Source organism: Schistosoma mansoni, chromosome 2, assembly GCF_000237925.1.
Source record: "Schistosoma mansoni strain Puerto Rico chromosome 2, complete genome".
Lineage (NCBI taxonomy): Eukaryota > Metazoa > Platyhelminthes > Trematoda > Strigeidida > Schistosomatidae > Schistosoma > Schistosoma mansoni.
In genome coordinates this window covers 4,907,655-4,928,989 of record NC_031496.1, presented here as the reverse complement: position 1 = coordinate 4,928,989, position 21,335 = coordinate 4,907,655, and the positions used below count along the sequence as shown (strand labels likewise).

The 21,335-nt window shown below is 34.8% G+C and overlaps 1 protein-coding gene across 1 annotated transcript; it reads right to left on the bottom strand.

The window, feature by feature from the left end:
• Positions 1-4,549: 4,549 nt before the first annotated feature.
• On the bottom strand, positions 4,550-20,111 carry Smp_037590 (putative dna replication licensing factor MCM3; the record flags this gene model as incomplete). The annotated part of the gene is made up of 14 exons (XM_018795417.1): positions 4,550-4,890; positions 5,811-6,015; positions 7,052-7,185; positions 9,913-10,228; positions 13,749-14,053; positions 14,808-15,058; positions 17,731-18,016; positions 19,054-19,236; positions 19,276-19,359; positions 19,398-19,603; positions 19,638-19,723; positions 19,759-19,881; positions 19,915-20,018; positions 20,055-20,111. The coding sequence occupies 14 exons, from the start codon at positions 20,109-20,111 to the stop codon at positions 4,768-4,770; spliced, it is 2,463 nt and encodes an 820-aa protein (XP_018649732.1). The 3' UTR covers positions 4,550-4,767.
• Positions 20,112-21,335: the final 1,224 nt, after the last annotated feature.

Genomic DNA, 21,335 nt, shown 5'->3' with positions numbered 1-21,335 from the left:
TGATCCGGCTACAGAGTCACTAACTCGGGCGCGTAACTACTTGGCTGGTTTACCAGTAATTACTTGTATAGTACAGTCCCTACGAGAACCTCTCAATCGAATAACAAAAATATGTTTACAGATCACTGGTTTGGAGAGACGATTTTTCGTAATTCTATTGATGACTTATTACTACACTTAAGCCATTTAGAAAGTAAGGTAGTTATCGGTCAATATCATTAAATGGTAATAACACTAAATTACGAATTAAATAAAAATATAAATATGGTCCGTTGGATCCCAACACAGTGATTCAAAGTTAATTCACTTACCATAACACATTCGGTCCTTATTTACAATTCCTGATATTAGATTGATATCATGAACGGATCAATGTTAGACCACTACTGAACACCTGGAAGTATTGGATGGCCGTTTCGTCCTGGCACGGGACTCCTCAGCAGAGCACCGTTGGATACCGGCTTAGTGGTCTAAAGGTTAAGTGTTCGCGCGCCGGATCGAAGGCCTTGGTTTGGGATTGACACGTGCAAGATTGTGTATTCGCACTGCTCAGGAGTCCCACACTAGGACGAAATGACCGTCCAAGGGTTTCAATGTTGGTCTGACATTAATCCATTCATGATATCAATCTAAACTCAACAATCTCCACAGCCCTATACTTATAATTCCTGATATAGTAACAGATGACCATTGCAACTATACATTAGTGTTCAAACTATGATTAAACATTAGTTCAATAAAATTTGTTTAAATTAATTCAATTCATGAAGTAAATCACATTCTTTTTTAAAAAATTGAACAATCAATCTTCACAAATCTCTAACATCTCAAAAAATAAACCATAAAGTTTTTGGTGAAAGATGAATATTAATGTTTGAATTTTTCATTCTGTGTAATTATTTCTTTTCTTTTTTTTCTTTCACTTTTTCTCATCTTTTAATATATGTAATGCGTGTTTTTTTTGTTTTATAATTTTAAGTAATAAATTCTTGTGTAATTAGGTCAATAAACAGAATATTAATTTCCGTATCTTCCCTGACTACATACGTTCATCTTTTCTTTTTTTAATTGAAATAGAGGGGTATTGATGTTATATGTATCTACCAATACATAAGATGAATGAATGTATAAATTGATTAAGGAGAAATATGACCAATATGAACAATAAATCTGATGACCTAATGGGAATTAAATAATCATATTGATACCAACAATAGTTATAAATGATCAAAGCATTGTTCTATTAATTTATAATTGAAAATTACTTCACCCATATTCACATTTGAACACATCGTCTTAAACAATGAAATTTATTGACATTATTATTACTGTATAATTTACCCCATAGATACAAATATATCACATTAAAAAGTGGTTTGAAACAAACAATAGACCAGTAAATTTTATGTCATTTCAAATGAAAAATCACACCTTTTTAAAATAAAAAGGCTTACGGTTTCTAATTCATGCCATACAGCATACTTAACAAAAAAGTGAATTTCATAAAATGAAAATAATAGAATTAATATTTCAAACACAATAAGAAAGTGAAATCAATTACTTGTTACTATGACTACAAATAATTAAAGAAACATATGACCATAGGGACATTTTCCACCTTAACAGTGTATTTGTCAAAAGGTTATCACTAACATTATTTAAATTAGTGGTTTAATAACACTTTAAAGTTAAATATTGAAGTCTTCCGTGGTGCAAATCATGAAGTGGTCTTAGCTGGACTACCACTAAAACTTTGGAAGATTGGACCGCTGTCTCGTTATATCATGGAGCTCCTTAGCAGTGAGACTGCTGTTCACCACAGACAACAAAAGATGGACACACAACATCGTGAATTAATTGAATTTAGACATTAAAATCGTTAGATTCCGGTTCAATGAACTAAACGTTAAGCGGGCGACAGCGAGACCGAAGATTCTGGGTTTGATTCATGAATCCGGTGTCGTAGACGAGAACTGTTGAGGAATTACATATCAAGACGAAACAGTTATCCAGTGCTTACAGTTGTGATTCAGCTATGAGCAGTTCACGTTTTAAACCATAGAAAATTCAATAATCTTCACAAATCCCCCTATATTACAAATATTTAGATGTTCTTTTATTTTTCGGCTGTATAATTTTGTATTTTGAATTAAACTACTACATAAAAAAGCCAGTAGCAACAATAAATTAAAAAAAGTAACCTTCTGACCTAATATTCATCCATCACTGTTTTGATTTAATATCAGTTTAGTAAATACATATATTTTATACGGTAAGCAAACGTTAAACGTGTTTAGCTATGGTCACATTTGCCAGGCTGGAATAAATGATGATTGTTACATTCTACAATTGACACGTATATAAATATTAAGTAAATTTATTCATTTGGAGGTATGTTGTAAAAATCGCTGCTTTCTGATTGTTATAGACTACCAATCACTAAATATAGTGCTCATTCTGTCGTATTCACAGTTAGACCAGAGAACACATTACCAACTTTACCGATAAAAATCGATTATGAGGCTAACAACTTCATACGAATGCGAAACACTGGAAATATTGAACGAAAACATCGAAGTTATTGGAATGTTTTGCTTTGTCTAAAATTTGAAGATACGTTAATTTTGCTATTCATGTATCTAACAGATAATGACTATAAGAAGTTCTAGCAGCAGAAGATACTGAATATCGAAATATTTATTAGGGGCGAGAAGACAATTACGATTCGAATGTTTTGTTGAAATGTTGCATAATTAAAACGGATAATTCCCTATTGTAACACAATCCATAGTATTAAAACAACTATTATCAATAATGTTCAATGATCAGTAGGGAATTTGACTACATTTCAAAACTGAGTCTTTATCTTCAAATGATACCAAATAGCTTAAGATAATAAGACAGTCCTGGAAATAATTTTAAGGGTTTGTATTGTCCCATTATTCGAAAAAATTGCAATAAAGTGTCAATTCGCTCAGGATACACATATTAGATCGATCAATTAATCCTAAGCATTAAAAGTGAAAACATAATTCATACACATTGTGCCGCCTAATGGCTATCTGAACTCATTAGATAATGCGTTGTGGTTCAAAATGAAAAGTACCGGGTTCGAGTATCAGTGTAGACATCTATATTGGAATGCAAGTATACACAGGTGAAGAGTCGCAAATAGAACGAAACATATGTCGTGTATTTCACTGCTGGTTACTATTTAAGTGATGTAAAAAGTCGTTAATATATTTTACAGATGTGTTATATATATAAATATGGTGTTTATAAATTTCAAGACAAAAATCCTTAGTAATTATGATACTGTAAATGAAATGGTTTGATGTATTTTGTTAGGTCTCAACTCGTAGCAACTAAACATCTTGTTACTGCTTTCAATATGAGACTGAACATCATGAAGACACGAAATATGGAGTATTAGCATTGACCAAGTGTCCATCATACTCAAATTCCTAAAGGTGCTATCTTTTAAATTGAAGATTATCAAAATGTAAGTAAATACATCTGGAAGGCTCAAAATAGTATCTAATCGCGAAATGGCTGAATATTTGACTGAGTAGATTAAATTAATCTTAAAATAGTATATTTCTCAGGAGTAAAAATATCACTTAAATATTAGAAAACGAATCAATAAGAAAAGGTGGAGACTTCAATGAGTAATTATCAATGAAATAGTATTGTACATATCTACCAGTTCCTACGCCGACATGATATTCTGCTCAGCATAGGAGTTGATATTCAACTTTGAGTTACACTTAGTATTAATGTGGTGTATGTTGCTTATGTCGATAGACATAAGTAGAATGTAACACCAACCGGAAGATGAAAACCTGGCAGCTAAGATTCGAATTGAAGAGAATAGAAAGTCACACAGAATGTGAAGGACAAATGATGGAAATTCGCAAAGTATGCAAGGTTCCCATATTTTACCAAGATATTCCGTAATTTTGTATTAAACAATAGATTGTTTGTCACCGCCTGAGTTATCACTCATTACATTACTACCTGACTACTTAATTCAAATTAAATAGAATGGTGTTTAAACCCATAGTCTATTATTAGTTGAACGTAGACCACTAGGTCAAAATGAAAAATTGTCACCACGACTTAGGTTGGACATGAATTTATTTACTTTGCGTCTCCTCATAGATTTTGAGTTTTTAAATTATTTCAAACTTTTTATTCAACGAATCTATTCTTCTTGAATCATATTATCCGTGCCTAATATTTCTTACTACCATTCATACTGTTACTACTTCTCATACTCTGATATTTGTCTTGCTAACTCTATCCCACTATGTTAATTTGAAGTAACAAATTGAACTGATGGACATGTTTCACGTTCTACTTTGTATATGACCGACTGACTTAGGGACTACGATCAATATTCCAATCATCCAACAACGAGTTTAAAAAAATTAAATTCATGTGTCGAATATTATGGGTTATTTAAATAAATTTACTGCCAGGAAGCTTTCATGGTTCTGTGTTATATAACACCAATTCTTTCAGCTGACATTAAAAGTATCAGCAAACACACACAATTAGAACATGTATTTATAGATTTCCAATACAAAAATAATGACAATGAGTGTAATAGTAATAATGGGAACGTATTTAATATAAGAAATCTGTACGAATAATGAAAATGAGCAAACGATGTTTAGGAAATAACACAAATATTCATTATCTGAAGAGTGTGTGTGTGTGAAAATGCTAGTGACAAATATGGTTTTATCTGAAGCCAAAAAAGGACTATATAAGCCAAACATCGTCGCCGGCAAGCATAATACGATTATCCCTATGCATGGATTCTAAAGTGATACGAACATCAGATTGGCTAAATCCCCCACCTCGTGATCTAACAACATTAGTTATCTATGGAAAGAGAAAATAAAAAGACTGGTAGCAATGTTGTGAATTTATTAATAGAATTTAATCAAGAGTATGAATTAAAAAACCATGACATCCCCATTGACTAATGTATGAAAAAAATATCACAGTTTAATGGATCATTCATGGTTTGAACAACTAAATGATAAAGTTTCAGTCGGTAACACTGGATATTTATTTATTTGAACACATAAATATTGATACAAAGGGGCACCAAATACATATGCACCATACAAGTCCGGTGCTTTAACCGGGTTAGTGGATATGGAGGACCCACACCTAGAGCAGTTCGAAAACCCTGATTCCAAACCAATGGTGCACATGGGCTCTAGGATCCAAAGGGGAGAAATGGAGTATGAACATATGGTTAGTCACCGGCTACTATGGAGCTGCATCTCTTGACGTCGCTCCACTGCCTTGTGGATTAGACCATTAGGCCAAAGGCTCGGGTAGTGGACCCCCTAAGTAAACCACATACTTCGGTTTGGGCACCCGGGGAGTATTCCCACCCTCGCACAAATTAAATGACGATTACTACTAGAAAAATCATTCTTGCTTTAATTAGCATTCAGACAAATCACATCCACAATCATTTGGTAATACTTTTATTTTTTTATATACTACATCACCTTTCTAATCTCTTCTATTCTCACTTTGTGTGTTATTGTTTTTCAACTTATACAACACTGGATGATTCGACTTCGAACCCCATAAGGAGTATAAGTTTACACTCAAAATTTCGGATACGGCTTATTGACAAGGGAAATTGGTAGTAAATGTGTGTTGAACAAATTATTTTAAAAGATCTTAAACAATCATCAATCTTAAAAAAATCATAATAATTCAGCATAAATTTTTTTTACAATGTGTTATATATTCAGAAACACGTAGATAATGTGACTAACCTCAGTCACTGTTAATTGTTCAATATGACGTTCTTGAAAAATTCGACTAATCATTGTTGAAAGTTGAGATGTTCGTTCTTGGTGTAAAGCAGAAGAAATAGGGACAGTTTCCGCAAGTGGTTCAGTTCTAGTTACAGTTGGATCTTCTGTAAATGCATAAGGATCATTTGGATCTGGAGCGGAATGATTTCCTGTAGCAACAGGTCTTGAATTAGAGAGAAAAGGACTATAATATATTTTTAAATTTTGGATTACGTTGAGGTAAGAACAGTATAAAGCTTGATATGAAATTTTTTAAAAACATTTACTGCAGATTTTTTTCGTGACAATATAGTTTGATCACCCTACACAAATGAACTGAATGTCCAGGTTTCTGATAGCAATTAGGCATCATTCCTAAATGTTTATTTTAAGGTGGATTATATTGTAGGACAACTTAACCAAATTGTTGCATAGCACTAAGCTACTTTCTTTCTTGGTAACATGTTCACAGTTCAAACAATATAACCACATATTGTCGTTTAACAATGGAGCTATCGAAAAAATCATACATGGATCGAGCACTAGTAACTAAAAACACAAACACTATCTACACAACTATGCTGTACTTTATTTAACTTGAGCTATTCAAGTGGAAAAAACTAACTACTTTGACAAAAAGAGGATAAAAAACTATTTTCTCTGATCTTTGACTGAGGAAATTATCCGATTGTGAACCTCATTTAGTGCTGTAAAGAACTGAAGATGAAGGAAATTTCCTCTCAGTTGGTAAGGCTGAGGAAACTAAGATCTGCATTATAAACGCCTAACCTGACATTCAATAATGGTTGGCATCTGAGTTATTCGATAAAGACAAAGCTGAATATGTGAAGATCAGACATCAATCCACAAATCATGTCGGAAGGTGAGACATTTCTGGTTGCGACCCCAACAAACTACTTGTAACCAATGGTTGGAGAAATTTTGTAACACACTGAGAAACCGATTTTAGTGACACAGTTGTATACACTCCCTATTTCCCCCCTGGGTCTTTGAGTACTGTTTTTCTTTACCAAAGGGCTACTTCTTGTCTGTGTAACCAATATACTCGTCATGAACGGAATTATTTTTTAAGAAAATTCCTTAGCTTAGTCATACAAACCTAATTTAAATGTCTGTAGCATAAAATGAAAGGAAAAATAAATAAAACTTATTTGGCTGAGAATCTAGTTACGTATATAAAGGTAAAAATTAGAAAATACCTTCGTTTAGCAGGTTGTTGTGAGTGATCGCGTTTGGTGTCATCTGCATTCTCGCCTTCATCAGAGTCTTTATCATCATCATCATCATTATCCAGGTTGCGATCACGCTTTCGTTTAGTTTTCTCTAGAACTTCCTAATGGGAAAAAATTTTTTTAGTAAAAAATTATCACAGAATAAAATTATTTATTCCCTAGAACTCCAAGAATTTTCTTCGGAATAACTTATATGATACAACCGGCACTTGAACGTTCGAGACTGACTTCCTAATTATATCTTAGTTTCCCAGAATTCTTCTACAGATGAACTCTGAACGGAAGAGAGAAGGTAGGGGGTATGAGAAGAAAATTGACTTCCAAGATTAGTTTGTGTTTAGAAAAAAAAGGTATTTGTAACTTTGTAGGTGATCTTAACATTCTGGAAGCATTTGGAGGTATACTAGACTTAGTAACAAAATAGGTAGTTACTTAATCGCGATGTGGAATAATTCATTACATTTTCAGATTTTTTCGGGAAGTTTCTGTTGAACGCTAATTGGGAAATACGTTTTCAGCCTTTATACAGCTGAAGAGTTTTCCGAGGAATTCTCAAGGGTTTCCAGCACCACTTAAAATTACTAGGCGAACAAACGTCCTAGTCCTTGAAGTTCAAAGGAATGGTGGTTACTACTCTTGTTCATAATAAAATTGTGAAAAGTTTTACTAAACTACATATAATGTTATTATAATTAATTCAACATGACTAACATCGGCACAAGGGATACTGAAAATAAGAATGTGGGCATATGACAAGAACAAACATGAACACTTAAAATCTCAACAGAATAATATATTTCAATGATCTGAATTAGTATTTTATAACAACGTATGGAATTCTCGCCGACACTACATCTACAGTGAACCACAAAATATTACCCAAGGGTCGAAGGACACGTCTTTTCAACTTTTTCAGTGAAATTTCACATTTGCAGTCACCATTCAAGTTAAGAACATCTGGATACTCTACCATCCCTGCGTATAAAAACAACTACAGGCTATAAGAAAGTTCAACTCCTCATTCATCTGAAACTAATTCAGTTACAGCTTTACCGGTTTACATACTCATTTAAAGCAGGAAACCTTGAGATGAGGGAAAATGAAGGAAAAAAAGAGCGATATAACTTCTTGATTTGCTGTTGACCGCCAGATGAATTGAAATAAAGCATAGAAAGGTAAAAATATTATGACAATCTTACGACTAAAACACATTACAGTTTCAGTTATTTCGCAGAAATATTTGACAGCATCTCATTAATGCAATAATCAAATGAGTGAAAACGAAAAAAAATTACATAGTTTACGTCGCGAACTGATCTTGGTTAGACAACCACAAAAGACGAGTAAACACTAGATAGAGAGTATGACACTTCATAGCAATGCACATTTATGAACCTACCAGAAACCAAGCCCAGGATCTTTACGTTATGTTTTGAGGAACTCTGTTGATTCGCTACGACGTGATTCGAACCGATATCACGTACTGTATTGTCAGTTGGACTAGTGATCTGTTTTACGAATTTACACACTGACCAATAAACAATAATCAAATCCTTAGTGCCTATCGGTCCCCAAGTCCTCCATAACCCAGTAGCCAATCAAAAGGCGATGATGATGAGAGATTAGCTCACATTGTACCCAACTCGATCATGACTCAAAACTCATACAATAATATGCTGAAAATGCCCGACCACACAGCACACCAAATGATAAATCAGACGTTAAGCACAACCATACTATAAGTGGTAGAGGGCGGAGATAACAATATATTAATTAACAACAATTAGGTAATAGTAAAACGTATAAGAACATTCAATAGGTCTAATGAAAGCTTACAATATGTGTAGTATAGAAATACAACCATACAGTTATTTGCTGATTTTACAATAAACAAATAATAATGATCCGAAGAAATAGCTCCGAAAGTTTCAACTTTCTCAATATTCGTCCTACCATAACACTTTAATTCTCGTGTCAGGCGAAAAACTTATTCGACACTTTCTCATTTTTAGTGGTTATATAGTTAGGATTAGTTCATGATGTAAACTATGCAATTTGAAAATCTCCATACGCAAAGATGGATAGTGGCTAGCAGTGGAATCCAGGACGCTCGTTTCGTCCTATTTGGGACTCGTCAGCTGGATGTACCTGTATTTCAGAGTTGATGTTCACTCTGGGACTTGAACTCAGTGCCGTTCGCTTCAAACACCATCGCGTTATCCACTTAGCTACTGAGTCCTGATAGCCACTTGTGAAATGGGGTGAAGTTCAAATTCACGTGGTATTGTTTACATCTTCCCAGTGATGTTAAGGACTGCAATTGATCAGTCTCTTAATGGCATATTTGCATGGTGTACGGATTGCCTCGACATTGCCTTAAGTCGCAAGCATTCTTAGCAAAGTTGTATGGTGGCTAGTAGTGGAATGCAGGACGCGCATTTCGTCCTATTTGGGACTAGCAAGTGGTTATCAGGACTCACTAGCTAAGTGGATAAGGAGGCGATGTTTGAAGCGAACGGCACTGAGTTCGAGCCCCAGAGTGAAAATCGACTCTGAGATGCAGGTACATTCAGCTAACGAGTCCCAAATAGGATGAAACGCGCATCCTGGATTCCATCGTTAGCTACTATCCATCCTTGGTTATAATGCTTGTGAATTAAGACAATACGAACATTATGCACATATGCCAACGATAGACTGATCAATCGCAGTCCTAAACAACAATGGGAAGATTTAAGTAGACAATACCAAGTGAATTTAATCTCCATAAACCTTATATAGTAATTTAAGATAACCCTGCTACAAACATAAGACTAAGGTGTTCTTACTTTGAACAAGACAAATGATATTAGTTGGACAGCAGCTTCAGCGTCTTTCTTAGTGACTGTTTTAGACATACGTGCCTTAGCATGTGCAGTAGATAAACGTATTAAAGTTTCTAAACTACGTGCTGTAATTGGTTGAGTACGACGCATACGATTTTGTTCAACACGATTAGGTCGACTCATAGTTTCAGATGCTTCTTGTGCGCGTAGATCACAGTATTTTTCAGCCAAAATTGATGCTGCCTCTTTAGTTAATTGCGGTTTTAATTGTCGAGCAACATGAAGGTACTTTTGTAGAAATTTAATAGTCAACTGATCTCTAGTTTGTGAAAAAAAGAAATGTGAAAGATAAAGGAATTAGTTACATGGTATAGTTTTACATAGAGATAATTTATAAACAGATTACTTTTCTGATACTTGGAACGCAATAATAATAATTTAAGGAAATGTGTTACACTGTTGTTTAGAAGTAGGACGGTGGCTTCATGGTTAACGAGTTCGACTTTCAGGCATTACGTCATAGGCTAAAACTCCTCTCTGTCCACTAGAGGTCGGGTAACCGGGTGGTATCATCAACCCTTACACTTAGAGTGCGTCTTATAATCAAGTATCTGGTGAATGAGTTAATTTAATTTCATTAATTATGTTGTTTCGAAAGTTGATAAGTACATGTCTAGTAACACGTGTAGGGGAGCAATTCAGTTGGAAATATAGTTTACAATATTTTAGCATTACTGACATAGAATTAGTTGTTTCATTTTTATAATCGAAATACACATGGATTCTATAAACCCCTTATCTAATTAATTCAAACAACACAGACACATTAACAATTTCAGATAATTTATTATATTGAACTATTTCCTTCCTTCAAATTTGTCACCTGTCACATAACAGAACATACATTATGTAGACATTCAATTTTATGAATGAAATAAACTGTTCTACTTTTGGTACACACGAAAAACGGCTATTCACGCAGCTTACTTGGAATATATCAATCCAACTCATCAGCAAAAACGGAATTAAATATAGAAACCAACAAACGGATTATCTTATCATATATAAAAGACATCTAGGAAATCACGAGATTACTAAAGCTGTTTGGAATAGGTGTAGAACATAAAGCAGAAAAATCAATCTTATGCAAAATAAATAATGAAATAACAAAAGAAAAACCAAAAGACATCCACAAAATGAACCACTTCAATCAAAATACTACGTTGGACACCTCCCACATATTCACCTGTAGTAACAACAACTAGCGACCAAACGTCATGATACATATTTGCTTGTACCAATGCATATGGACACTTGTGAATACAGATTCGACTAGAAAGGACGACTAAACCATTTAGCTTAGAAGACGAAACCCTACCAAAATAAAGAACATCTAGGCAATAGTACATACTGTTTTTTTAACGTGTAACAACAGAATGACTGTGCAAATAACTAATATGCTTAAAACTAATTGAATATATGTTACGGCTGACTGTAAACCAATGTTATTATTATCATTGTGGACACATGATTCACACCTTTATTGTTAGCTATTTTGTACTGTGCAATGCCATAATATATATTGTAGTATTTACTCATACAATTGACTGTTCTTAAGATGTAGAAATTCTCTTGAAGATTCTGTCTTCTCGCTCGTTTTCTTATCTGTTTGTGGTTTGCTAACATTGAAATGTTGTGTATTGGTGCGTCTAATCTATTTAGTGAAACGTAGATCTCGCTTCATGAAAGAATTTCTCAATTGTCACTCTTATGTTTTTTATTTCAACGTGCATGCAAAATTTTATCTTAACAATAAACATTTACAACTACCTAAACAACAACGGAGAAATCCTTTGATAGTTAAACTAGTTAACTTTCAAATGACAGATGGAAGGTTGAAATTATTGCCTTATCATTCTCGGTTTAGCTAAACCGGACACTTATCACTAGCCCCCACAGATATACAACTGACGTGTGAGTTAAATCCGGATAGATAAATATGTACTCGATAAACATGATATATCCAGCTAAAATGATCTGTAACTGACCAAGGGGTGCAAACAAGTATGATTAATGTCATACGTAAGTAAACTACACATATTGTAAAATTTACACTTCTACCTTCGTATCATCATCGTGATAATCAAACTTTTGCTCTGGTCTACACCTGGTTCACTACAGAATATCAGGATTATTGAAACAGATTTTTCGATCGCAACGTTAGGACAGGAAAATCAACGCTTTCTACTTAATCGGCATAATAGAAAGCCATATCTTAAAGATAGGATTATAAAGAAGTGTATGTAATGAAATTTGATCTTCAATTACTTAGTCCTTTGTAGGTTGTATTCGTCACTGATCTCAGATGGAGTACCACTGAAAACTAAGGAGCACTATACGGTTGTTTCAACCTAGAGTGGAGTTCTTCAGCTGTGAGAAACCATGGCTCCATCAAGGACCGAACTCAGATCTTTCAGATCGGTGTTTAGCAGTACAATTTTAACTTCAAACAATTTGTGATATAGAGCGACGGCGGGACTGACAACTGTTTAACTTTTGATGTACCTGTGTCTTAGTCAAATGATAGTCGTGAAGTAGATTAAAATTTAAAATGTGGATTCCTAATGCTTTAAGTAAACGGGGTAAAAATTAGCAATGAAAACTACATATCTATATAGACGCCCCCAAATCTCCTAGTACGGTCGAGGGTGAGGAGAGTTAGCTCTACCTCTAGAAATACTCTCACATGGCAATGCGTGTATAGACACTGACACGGAAGTCCTAGACCTAGTATTTTCTACTATTACTGATACTGTTTCTATTTCTACTATTGAGATTTATCTTGATTATTTTAGATTTTTTAGCCAATGTAGTGATGCCAACTTGAACTGATACACAGATTAAATGGTACACATGACTGACTAGCTGATTCATAATTATTCACTTCAAATGAATCTTAAACAGGTGAGTAAATTGCAACATTTGAGCAGGTGAGTACAACTTAATTAATTGTATACCACAGATGTTTTAAGATCAGAACTGAAAGAGTTCATTTTGTTTAACTGGTTTTTTTCTGGAATATATTTACATTTTCATTAAGAAAATTTATTCTTGTTTTCTAATTTAATTAACGTAAAGAACCATACATCTGAAGTTGAATTTAATCAAAACAAATAAAAAAAGTCCTACTTATCAACTAAGTATTTATTTATTTGATTTTATTTTATTTATACACATAAATATTGGTACAAGGAAGCACCAGATACATATGCGCCGCACAAATCTCATTTGATTTGTGTGAGGGCTGTGATACTGCACAGGTGTCCAAACTGAAGCAGGTGGTTTTCTTAGGGGGCCACACCCCGAGCCTTCGACCTAAAGGTCTGATCCACAAGGCAGTGGAGCATCGTGAGGAGATGCAGTCCCATGGTAGCCGGTGACCAACAATTGGTTCATACGCCATTTGTTCCATCAGGATACTGGAGCCCATGTGCACCAATGGTTTGGAATCAGGGTTTTCCAACTCCACTAGGTGGACCATCCGTGTCCACCAACCCGGTTAAAGCGCCGGACACTCGCTTTTCGTCCTCTCAATTTCGTAAACAACATCCATGGTGCGAGAAGGCAGTGAGTAGGACTTCCCTGGCAGAGGCTATATTACGCATGGCCATATGAGAGTATTTCGAGAGGGAGAGCGGACTCTCCCCACTCTCGGCCATACCAGGGCATTTGGGGGCCTAGCATTCTAGTTACAAAACAATCTTATTACGCATTTCTAATCCTAACCTGTAATTAAAAAGGATAAACTTAGTAGCAGAATTTAAGTATTACATACTTACTGCTTTCTACCACGAGATGGTAAAAGAAATTCATTTTGTTGTTCATACACTTGATCCTCTTCTTGTGTACGAGAGCTATTACCATCTAAATCATCATCATCATCTTGAGACACTATATTCAGTGGATCAGCTCCTGTAGTAAGTAAATGTGCAGCACAGTGTAATGGTAACGCTTCACCTTCTTGTTCCCCCGGTCCTCTATATCTATGAATTTTAAGAACATGTTCGGCGATTGCACGATCAGAGTCGGGATCAGCTTTATCCAGTACAATAAATAGTAAATCAAAACGAGATAAAAGAGAGTCCTGAAATGAAAAACAAACAAACAAATACCTCATTAATGCAGTTAAAGCTGCCTCACGTTTTCTAGTTTTATCTCATTTGTACCTTATGCTACTTACTAATAGTCAGTAGTTTGAATATTTTTTTCATCCTTTTTATCCTCATATTCTGTAATGCACCATGTCACTCAGTCTCAACGAACTATTTAGTCCATCCATTTGTATTCCTAATTCGATGTCCCAGTCAGTATATTTTTAATTTAAGCAATATTTCTTTTTATTTTGATCATGAAGTTATTCTAGTGTATACTACTCTCGGAATTATTGTTTATTTCTATTGACCTACTCAAATTACGAAAAAGTAGACCTTAATTTATTTACACTAATGCTTGATGTTCGTGTTTAATATATTAGTGTCCGTTGTCTGATTTATGGTAAAATATATTGCAATTTAAAGCTTATCTACTAATTTGAAGAACTCACTCCCTTTGATTATGCTGTTAACTGCATGTATCTGACCTTTAGGAACAACTTTACAATCACAGGTTCTTGGACTGTCAATGATTATTTATTATTTTCTCTGTAATATCATGTCTTCAAGCAAATCCTACATTTTAGTTTGGGCATTTCACGCGTAACTCAGTTATGGATATGACATGTTGACAAATACCGACCAGCACAAAATAAATGTTTAAGGCTATCTGTTGTCTTCAAATGTCAAATAGCTTACCTACATGATGAATATAACTATACAAAAATGTTTTGATGTGAAACTTACTTGGAGACCAATATTTTCCATAGGTGTTTTATATTGATCATATTTACCGTAAACAGGATTTGCTGCAGCTAAAACTGAACATCTAGCATTCAATTTCGCTTGGATACCAGCTTTGGAAATAGTCACACGGCCTTGTTCCATTACCTCGTGAATAGCAGTTCGATCAATATCGGACATTTTATCAAATTCGTCTATGCAAACTATACCTCGATCAGCTAATACCATGGCACCAGCCTCTAGTGAACGTTCACCTGTTGGTAAATAAACATCAGATGACTTAATCCACTTGTATTTATAAAGTAACGAGTGAAGTACTATAGAGAGAATCATCAATTTAAGAAGAGATTATTGCTTTCACTACGATACACAAGGAGCTCTAACAATTAAAATAATACGTAGCCAGAGACTGCTGAGAGGTGCAGTGTAAGGGAATGAGATGCATCCAACCAATTGAAATAAAATATATCATATCCCTTGAAAGTCGGAGATTACTGGATAGTAAGAGTGTTAGTGGTGAAAACATCGATTTACAGGTCGCATTATTTGTTTCAAAATCTATTTTGAAATATGCTACGAAGACCTCAAGTTATCTGGTGTCTGATAATACATGTAAGTTCCTGCCCTGCAACAATAAGCTAAATTGCGTTTTTTTCAAGTTAATATTTCCGAATGACTTTGCTGCTTTCTGATTGGTTATCATTTTTAGTTTAATAATTTCCCTGTCACAAGGTCATGTTTTGTTACCATATATACAGAGTTGTGCCTCAAATCTGGCTTTTGTTCGAAATATAAGGCTGTCGTGAAAGTCCCATCTTCTCTATCTCCTATTAGCGTGTGGATTATTAGCCTTGAAGTGTTGTTGTGTATTAATCGTCGTACTATCGAGTTCTCATTGGAAGAAAATTCAATCGTTTATCACTCAATATTACCATCCAAATTCAAGCTATAACAAAACTACTATCACATGAAACCTTAACCCTTATTCTGCTCTTTTAACAAATATTCTCGTATAATTTATTTTTCTATTCTATTAGGTTTACTTTCATTGCATATGTTGCTTGATTATAGATGTTTTGTGTCTTTATGTTCTCTGCTGACCTGATAAGCAAAATGACAGAGGCTAAAAACGTATTGTATAACATGTTTGATTGTTGGGTTGAATTGTTTTAAAAGGACCCTACGGTTGTCTGCACCAAGCCTGCAATGTATCAGTCAGTCACTAAAACGTAGGACTAGGCACATATATGCATCGGTCCAAGTTACCACAACGCCTCATTAGCACAACAAGATGAACACCGAATTCATAGTAGTTACTTCAATAGTAATAATATATTATTTAGAAAAATGCATATAAGGATATAGTACAAAAAGAAAGAAGTAGTTCCTAGAAAAAAAGTGTAAAGCAATTTTAATCTCACAGTTTAAGGGAAGACAAAGAGTGTATACACCTACACCATTGTGATCGATTCTGAGAAATGTCACACACACAGTCTCCAACCACTGGTTACGATAGTCGCGCAGACCCCAACCAAGTAGTCTGCATCTACCAACATGACTCAGACCAGAAGTTAGTGACTTTATGGGCTGATGCTACGTATTTGATTTGGCCGCCACTAACGTTCTTCCAACAGTCTCCAACACTAGTTAGCATTTCACGTCGTGGTAATCGGTGTTTAGGCATACGTAACACGTGGCCTAACCATCTCAGTCAATGAGGATTTACAACCTCATCAACTGATTTACCATCCTGAAATGTATACGATCGTGTTAATGCTACAAATGTAAAACCTAGAAAGATTGTAATTATGGTGAACAAGTTTCGAAATACTAAAATAACTACATAGAATCCTAACAGATAGATAAATGAAATGCAATGATATGATGTGGCTGAAAGATGGCTGCACACGTAACCGGATTGCTGACAGAAGCCTCCAAATAAACTGAAATCAAGACAAGACCATTTAACCAGAGATATAGGTTTTCTCATCTAATAAGGAATAGCATATTTGTACATAGAAACTAAAAAACAAACAAGACTAGATGTCGTAGGTGGTTGGAGAATACACATTTCATAGGTTATCCTCTCTCAAATAAATTAAGACCTCATTGCTAGGTAACTTCCCCCCTAACAGATAATATAATTTGACTACATGGAGACATCACAGTTATCCGGTACGGCGCAAGAAATGTAGTCTTTGTTTTGCAGCGTATGGATTAGTAAAAAATTGATTTTAGTGAGTAAAAAGACACATTGCACTATTAACGAATGAAAATTATTTCAGGCTGCTGGTTTAAGTAGCCTGCATAAATTGAGAAAAAGACTTTTGACGAGCCCAGGAAAACTAAGTGATTTTCCTAGTGTTATACATAGAGGATAATTCTGTTTTTTTCGGGAAGTGAAACATAAGACTTTTAGGTCTAATACTCGGCAGTCCTGTTGTTCTTGAACTGCTTATCGTTTTTTTTTAGAAAAGTCGTAATTACTGGATAGAGTTGCTAACCCTATGCTCAATTCTCTTCCTTTATCGTAACTTGGGATTGGGATCAACCATAGAAGGGGTCCGAATGGGTCAAGATGTAGTGACAAAAATTTTAGAGTGAAAACCATTCTAGGTTAGGGAAAACACGTTTATCATACGACACATGTTTGGATACATGACGTGCACTACTGAAAGACCATCTTGATGAACCAGTCATTCAATAGTCAAGGGGTCTGAATTTCAGCTACTAAGCCATAGGCTCGAACAAAACTACTTCGGTTTAGACAACCGAGTAGTATCACTAGCCCATACAGGGAATGTGGCTCAAAGCCACATAAAAAAGAACTGTACCTCGTAAATGAGTTTTTTAGAAATAAACTGATAGTCATGTTTCAGACTATTAAATCTACAGGCTATGAAGGATGGGTATAAACTAAAATTACCCGTCTCCATATCGGTTGTAACAGCAGCAGTCAGACCAACTCCTGATGAGCCGCGACCAGTTGTAGCAATAGCACGATGTGCAATATGAAGAACAAAACGTAGAAATTGTGACTTTGCAACTGAAGGATCGCCCATTAGTAAGAGGTTTATGTCACCACGGATACGAGAACCATTAGTAAGTTGACGTTCGACACCTCCCAATAGTAACAAAAGAATCGCTTCCTTGATGTGCTCATGGCCACAAATCGATGGCGCAATGGAACGAGTTAAAAGACTAATAACATCCTGTCAAGTAGAATTATATAATTATTTTACAATGGATATGAAACTGTTCTTGACATATATATAAAAGACTATCAAGAGATTCCACGAAAACGGAAATAATTTTTGACAATCAAACAAGGTAAAACATTCTGTTGTGAATAGTGGTTTGAACAAACTACTTACTGAAAAACTACTTTGAAATCCACCTTACCAACTGATACGTGGGCAAGAATGATAATGGTTGGTTGTTTGCTTAGTCAAACTAGTAGATGATCTGACAGGCGTTAGATGAGTTATATATTCCCCTATCCTTATTATTATTATTGATTGTTGTTGGCTTGTTGTCAGTTTTTGGTGTGAAAATATATTTATCTTCCAGTAAGGCTAATTACGTGTTCTTCATCCGAGTTGTGTTGAAGTCCAGTAGAATAGACACTGGGAGGGAATCTAGTGTAGATATTCGTCTAAGGTAAATTAACATCCCATTCGTATAGATGAAGAAAACTGAGCGTTATAACACCAACCAATTTTCGAGGGAGCAGAACGCTATTGTTAAATTCCTCATGACCTACTTCGAAAAATGCAGTAGATCACTAAATCGTGTAGTGTACGCCGAATCACCACCTGCATTTTGTGATTGATAATATAGTTAGATTAAAATATGACATTAGTTTATGAGCTTTGACTACTCATCTAAGTCACCTATGATGTTGTAACTTTTCTATGATATGACAACCTAGACGAACTATACTGTTCGGGTACGAAGTCGGGTATTTTTTAAAACGTACTACCGGACTTTTGATCAGGGTTAAGATGTCTTGTATAAAACGCATAATTCATAGATTAATCAAGGCATGTGGTAGTAACCATTTTAGATTTCATATAATAACTAACATGTGATAGGATGTAATGCTTAGTTAAACGCTTGCAAATAAGTTCGCTTAACATAGTAAATTGTTAGCGTCTGAGCAACGGCTATATTAATTTCTTTAGATAGATCAGGATAGGTTCATTCTTTTAAATTAAAAATTAGTGTAACACGCATTTAAGAAACTTACATTACGTTTTGAAATTAATCGCATCATACTAATATCTTTCTCTGAAAAACTTGGACCAGTTTCTTTGCTGAGTGACTGTACATTATTAGCAATAATGACAGTACGAAAATTTGCAGTGGTAAATCCATTTTTCTTTCCTGGCAAGCAACGATAATGACCGACAATTTGTACTCTGTCACCAGGCTAAATGCAAATTATAACAACTCTAAGTGAAATAGTTACTTGAACAGCATCCACCAAGTCGTTATCGAGCAATGCATCAATGGAACGAGGTAATTGACCAGCAGGAGCAGTTTCTGGCATTTCCTGTAAAAATCAATGTAAAATAAGGACTGAAAATATACCTGAATTGTAATTGTTTGATGATCACTGTAAACTGATAGTCCATATTCTGTTTCCAACAAATTACCCTCGTCATCTTTCGTTGGATATGCTCCAACTGATGGATATGGCTCCAAGCTTGTCAAATCAGCATATCGACGTTCAATAGTTTTTTTCGTAGCTGGGCAATAATGTACACTGCATACTACTTTTGGATGAATAAGTGATGCTTCAAAATAAGTGATAAGATTAACCAATATTACCTTTTGTTACTATGCCTTCTAAACAAACCATATTTCCTAATAGTTTAGAATTAAGAGTACGTGGTGTCACATGTCGAGATCCAAAACTAAATAAAATAGATTTATCTCATTTAAAACAAACCTTCCTTCAAAACCAACAAAAAACTCATGCTTTGTCTTTGCAAAATCTGGGTTTGTGTTTTGAATGCATTTCTTAATTGCTCTTTGACAAGCAACTATCTCTGAGCAGGTATTTTCTAAGAGCCTAAACAATAAGACTTTAAGTCACTTGACAAACTTTTTAGCTCTTCCAGAATTCTGACGGCGCAAATCATTAATGTTGATCATCAGACGAATGCCATCACGAGTAATTAAAGAATTGATGCGATCCTTATACTCATCCTAAAAATGAAAAGTTATCAAGAAGCTGACGCATACCATTTCGTCCAGGAACTCCACGTACTCTCGTTCACTTTCTATAAGTGAATGATCCATTTGAAGACCTGAGAATGAGGTTCAAATACAATTTACGGCACGGCTTCACGATCTACAAGACAATAAATTAATACTTAGAACATTTAGTTCCTGATAAATTTAGGTGGTGAAATAAGGACACGGGGTGATTAGATTGTCCAGAATGTATTAGGATAAATTTCATAGCCTCGATAAACTTCGTCTTTCGCTGCATTATCTAAACGACTTTGATAAAGACCATCCAGACAAAAAGACGGGGAAATATGTAGCAATAAGACCCTCACACGTCAAGTTAAAAGTCAGAGGCGGCATTCAATCGAAACGGCAAAAGTCACGGGTTTAAATTCAAACTATATAACTCAAACACTAAGGACTTGTTGATAGTCGGACATTAAACGAAAAAAGAAAGGTCAACAGGTTGAAACAAGAATAAAGTATTACAGTGCTTCGACTTGGCTAACCTGTATTCTTATCGTAGTTCTACGAAACGTACTGCCAATTCAGAACGTAATTTAGCAAATTCAAAAAGGCGGTTATATTTTAGGTTTAACTTGTTTTTTCTGATGTTTCAGAAACAAGTAAACATGTGAAACAGTACATAGCATCTTCGTTAGAAAATACTAATCACAGCTCCTTGTATAAAAATAATGTTCCACACAGTAACGCACTTAGTAAATACATTTCGACGGTTAAATGATCGTTTATGTAGTAAACTTTGCATTATACTCGTACAAGGATTACAAGCACTACCAACTTCCTGATATTTAGAAAAGTGAACCACAATTTGGGTTTGTGACTCGGTAACTGAAAGTTTGATTAGGTAAATTGGTGAGCAGAAGCCAAATGTCTAAAGGACCTATAACTCATTTAGCTACTAATGCACATATGTGGAAGAAGACAACTAGCAAGCGTGAAAGTCAGCATTTAAGCACGCAAAAAGGAGATCGAATGTCATTTACGACCGGACAAAAATGACGCATTATCACTCATATGTTGAACGATATGCACATCGATGTGGTCCAAGGATGGAACACGGTTAGCGAAGGATATTGAAGGACTGGAAATCTCAAACTAGTTGCCAACATTTCATAACTGAGCCTTTATGGTGATATGGAAACATAAAAGATCTACATAGAGGCCTTAGGGAATTTTCGCTACTGATACTACAATACGATGACCGTTTATCTCTAACATTCTGCGCATCAACATACATATATAAATATAGCACCAGTTGTGTCTACATGC